Source organism: Limulus polyphemus, unplaced genomic scaffold, assembly GCF_000517525.1.
Source record: "Limulus polyphemus unplaced genomic scaffold, Limulus_polyphemus-2.1.2 Scaffold361, whole genome shotgun sequence".
In the NCBI taxonomy this organism is placed as follows: Eukaryota; Metazoa; Arthropoda; class Merostomata; order Xiphosura; family Limulidae; genus Limulus; species Limulus polyphemus.
The window spans coordinates 387,902-393,151 of NW_013665971.1; the positions used below are offsets into that span (position 1 = coordinate 387,902).

Below are 5,250 nucleotides of genomic sequence, written 5' to 3' on the forward strand. Positions count from 1 at the left end.
CTACTCACTTATTCCTTTTTATTTATAGTGGTTACGAGTTTGATTAAATTGACCTAATATGTATAGAATTAGGTTAGAGAAAATAGTGGATACAATATAAAATGAAAAAAGAACACTTGCTATTTATTTATGAGGTTTTAGAGATTACATAAATGAAATTTGATAATTTTCAGATGAAGAAAAGTATTTTAAACTTAAGTTGAAAATCACTTTGCACTTGGAACAGTTAACACTGACCCCACATACAATGTTATAGTATGAAAACTCTGATGGCCACTTTGGGGTCAAGTGGTTAGTATAATCCACCAAGGCAGTAGCAAAAGGGTTAAATTGTATTGACATATACTGTGACTGTAACATCCAAGCAATATTGTATAACTATACAGGTAAGTTTATATAGTGAAGAGTTAATAGAAACTAACAGCCAATCTTGTTAACCCATTAATTGCAGATGGTGGATATTTCTGTCATTGATGTTCTATGGCTCAGTTGCAAATGACGGAAATATCCGTGAGTTGCACATATATAACTATAACTCTTTGTGAATGACGATAATTACTGTTTTATTGTGATTGATGCCAACTCAGTTTTATCTGTGAGTCAGAAAACTGCAACTGAGCTGCTCCTGCCACAGTTAATGGGTTAACTGATATATGTATACACACCTATACATAAAATTAATACAATATTTAACAGTTTGCTTTATCATTAAAAGAACAACAACACTAAATCCATTATATGTGGAGTATCATGTAAAACTTTTTGTCAAAAAATAATTTTTCTAATAATTGTTTTTTTTTTATTCATTACAAATTTAAATGTGTGCTTAACTGTTTAATATATGAAATATATTCATCGGGTTTAGAGAATGTTTGGATATTTGATGATGAGATGTATGTCTGGTTTGTCGCAGAGATTAATTTTTTTTTCCCACCTGAACCGTAGTTTGGAAATTGCTTAAATAATTTGAAAGTATGATCTGAAAATTTTTCTGGTGAGTAAACTAGCTTGCAAAATTATCTAAACAATAAAGTAAGAAGCCTTAGACAGTTATGGCTCATTGAATATTTATTTATGCTGTCACATGCATGGTGTATGGTATCAAGTTTAACGTTAGAGTGAAAAAAGGGACTGCATTTTATTTACCAAAGCAGCATTTTTACTACTGTTATTGGCATGAAAGTTTATATTGGCTTTTGTTATCAAATTGTAATATGAAAGGTGAAGGTTGCACAAGGGGGGTTCAGCCAGTATTTGACTTGTTTCCTGTTTAATTTGTACAGTTTAGGTATACATATGTGTATGTGTCTCAAGGTAAATTTTGTCTGTATTTGAATGAGTTGTATGATTTGAGCCCTACTGTTGTACTAAACCCAAGATAACCATTTAATGTCATGGAAAACCTAGTTTCTTTTAATCCCATTTTTTCCCCTATTACAGATGAAGTGGGGATTTAAACTTAACGTTTTAACTTGTAAATAAATGCTTATTATTCATATCATATAGTTAGACTAAAGAGACTTTTCAGATATTTCTAGTTACCAGTTCTAGTTACTTACAAGTTAGTTTGGGTTCATCTTCATTAGAATTCACAGAATAGTCATTTCATATAATTATAAAAAATGAAATTTTGCTTAAAAAGCAGCATGATATAGGTGATCACTTTTAAAACATACCTAATAAAAATGCAATCAAATCAATACCAATATTTATTCAGATGTACCTACATCTTTGTTGAATTTATCATTTAATACAGTGGTTCTCGATATGTGGTCTCCATACCACTGGTGTTTCAGTGAGAGTCCTCCAGGTAGACAGCTGGCTAGTCCAAAGTGCAAGTCACATCAAAATCATTTGCATTCTTTCCATTAATTCTGAGTTTTTTTGTTGTGGCAAGCAAAAGTGGGTGGAATAGAAATGGTCTTTGTCCTGCTGAAGTGGTCCATGGACAAAAATGTTTGAGAACCACTGATCTAATAGTATTGGGTGATTACATGAATTGGTTGCATATAGTTGTTATTGGAAGTTCTTCTATCTCTCTGAATACGTATAATTTGCATTTGACATCTTTTTTTTTTCATGTCCTGTTTCATAAATACCTTATGATGTATACATATCTGAATTTCTTTTTTTTTTTATTACAGAGGGACTCTATTTAAGTAATCAGTTGGGAAACAAAGTTGATGATAAAAATCAGAAGAAAAAAAAGAAAGGAATGTTGCTGGGAGGATCAGGTATTGTGACATGGTACTCAGTTGTGTGTTTGAAGTTCATTGAAATGTCCTAGTATGCTAATCAAAAAGCAGGTACATCATGATTCTTCAGCCTGAAATTCAATTACATGAAATACGTAGAATGACTTAAACACAAAGAAAGTATGTATCTTATTAATTGTTGTATACAAGTGTATTACAGCCTAAGAGAATTTTCATGGTAATGGAAACATACGAGTACATATGATCAGTTTCAGTTGTGTTTGAACATAAGGAAGGATACAAATTGTTTAACAGAGCAGTTAAATTGCCAAGTTTCAATGTACACTGCTCAAAACATTATTTATGGAGAATAATTGGTCTTGTTATAACTAGAATATATATATAAACTTAACATTAATGAAAACATATTAGGCTTTTCTTAAAGTGTTGTTCATTTCAGTCAATTTTGAATATATTGTAGCTAAAGTAGGTTTAGTTATTCAGTGTTACGTATCACAATTTCAAATAGCCTAAAACTGAGTTAAATTGTAATTTAGACTTAGTAGGTAAATAAAGGCTGGCATATAGCCAGTTTATGATGTTTGCCAACAAGATTGATACAAAAAGTTTTCTTTTTTAATTAAAATATATTTTAATATACAAACAATAATACAATTTATAATAACAGTTATTACAAACAATGATTTATATACAAAAGTTTCACAAACAATAAAAGATCTTCTTTATAGTCTGGAACTTCCTTAATATCTTATCGAGGGTTCATGATGAGCAAGTTAATTTCAAGTTGACGTAAGTACAATTCACTTAATAGGGAGGTAGCTAGCCCCGTATTCTTCGCCGATGTTTTCCACCGTTGAAGTTAGGTATGTTTTCATAAAAGTACTAATGTCTGATGTGAATCCACAGAAGTTAAATGGTTTGTAATGTTTGAAATTTATAAATATTCCTGGACAAATATCTGAAGTTTCCCAATTAATAAGTGTTAATAGCTTCCAAAGTTTATAGCACACCAATTACAGCAAACCAATAATAGATACTGTTTTTTAAGCGCGTTGCATTGGTTATATTTATAGACATGTAGAGAGTTTCTCAAATTCAGATTACATAACAATACAAAGCTACACTGGCATTTATGTATACACACATTATTATTAATTCTTACACTCGAGAATCTTCTACAACTTTAGAGAATAGGTGGGAGTTTCGCAATACATATTTAAAAAGTTATTTACAATTCTAAATATAAATTTAATTTAAACAAACATCAATATTAAAATAATATAGAATAATAAATCTGTCACATCAGTTTTACTCACTGAAATCTGTACTCCTTCATATGCTTGTATATGTAAGAAAACATTTTCTTGTAATCTGTATTTTAACTCATTTTTTCTGAAAATTAGTAAGTTGGTGACCCCAGTGTTTCAACATGTACGGCAGGGATTCCCAACCTTTTTGTTCCTCTGTACCCCTTGGGCATTCTCTCCCAAAGCACTAATGGAGGGAGGAGAGCTTGCCCAGTTGGCTGATCCCTAGTTTATCAACTGATTTGTAATGAGGGTGTTCTGTATTTCTTATGTTCTACATTACTTATTGAAAACATGAGTTATAATGTAGCACAGTAATAACATCACAACGTTCACCATGATCACACCTTTTTGTCTAAAGAGCGTATATTTATGTTTGCTCTCTTTGTCTGACTGTAGATTAAAACACCATGTAAAGTGTAAACCATGGTTATACTCTCAGACCCCTATGTACCCCCTGAGAAGTCCAAATGTACCCCAGGTTGGGAATGTCTGATGTACGGTATTTGTATAAAAGTTAAAAACTCTACATTATTTTGTGGAACATTACCATCTTTTGTTTCAAAATCATTTTTACATTCAACTGATAAACTGTAACTACTTTATTCATCTAAATTATAGGATTAATATTGATTGAGTTTAATAAAAACTGTCAACTCATCCTGTTTGCATGGCATAATTGGTCCAGTTTTAAACAGTTTGTTCCAAAAAAATTTTTTTAATTACTTAAGACAGTATTTCTTCTTTCTGCTATTATGTTTGTGGCTTGCAAATATTTTATTAGCCTTCTTGTAAATTAGAGTTTGCTCATTTCGTATTTTTCATGCAAAGCTACACAAAGTGTTATCTGCATAAAACAAACCCTAATTTTGAACTTGTAGACCAAAGGAAATGTCACTTTTGTAGTGCACACACAGATCCAAAGTGCAGAGTGCATTTTTGTTGCAGTGGGCCACGAACTATGAACTCTTGGATTAACAAACCGAGCATGCTATAGCCACTAAACCAACGCCTGTCTCATCAACAACTAATAATATAGAATTTTTGAGTTGTAAGTTTTGAGACTAAGTAAAATGGGAAAATGTTATTTAATAAAATCACAAGGTGTTTAATGATTTTAATCAAATTACATTTTTGAAATAAACTAAAGTTACCCTGATGAATGACTAAGTAAGTTATAGTTTTCTTGAAAGATAAAAAAGAAAATATAGCTGTGCTGCTTAACTTTGTAATATAATAATTCATAAATGACAAAAATAAAAGTAAGTCTATTCTTAGTTTTTTTATACTTGGAAAAGTTTTGTATCCTTAAGAATAACATTAATTTTTGTTAGCTTTTTAAAAAAAATAGTATAGCTTGTCTTTAGAAACTTACATTGGTGAAGTAACATTCATTAGTTTTTAATGCACTATTAAAGCTGCCTATCCTAATGTAATGAAAACAAGGAAAACTAGCATGAAAAGCAGGAATGTCGAGAGCCAGCATGGGCCCCGGAGCAAACATTCTTGCTGGGCCCCCTTTCTATCTCTTTTTTTTTTAACATATTCAAGAATTTATTAAAAAGAAGATCCTAAATTAGGACAGCAACGAGCTCATAAACCAGTAGAAAATCATAGCAGCAGCCATTTTTACCTCACAGTATAAGCGTAAAAATGTTCATAAAGTAGCAACAAATATGTATTAAATCTATAAAGTAACAAATACATATTAATTATAACTCAAATTA

General features: G+C 30.7%; 1 protein-coding gene across 2 annotated transcripts in view; it reads left to right on the top strand.

Annotated features, from left to right (window-relative positions):
* Nucleotides 1–5,250, top strand: part of LOC106457688 — a 35,630-nt gene that overhangs the window by 29,231 nt on the left and 1,149 nt on the right. The window contains exons 4-5 of one of the 2 annotated variants that reach the window (XM_013917129.2): nucleotides 2,145–2,234; nucleotides 2,945–3,066. In XM_013917129.2, the coding sequence (XP_013772583.1) occupies nucleotides 2,145–2,234; nucleotides 2,945–3,009 (155 nt within the window). In that variant the 3' untranslated portion in view covers nucleotides 3,010–3,066. Of the gene's footprint in view, nucleotides 1–2,144; nucleotides 2,235–2,944; nucleotides 3,067–5,250 lie in introns of those variants that run through there. The other variant, XM_013917128.2, reaches the window with a different exon arrangement.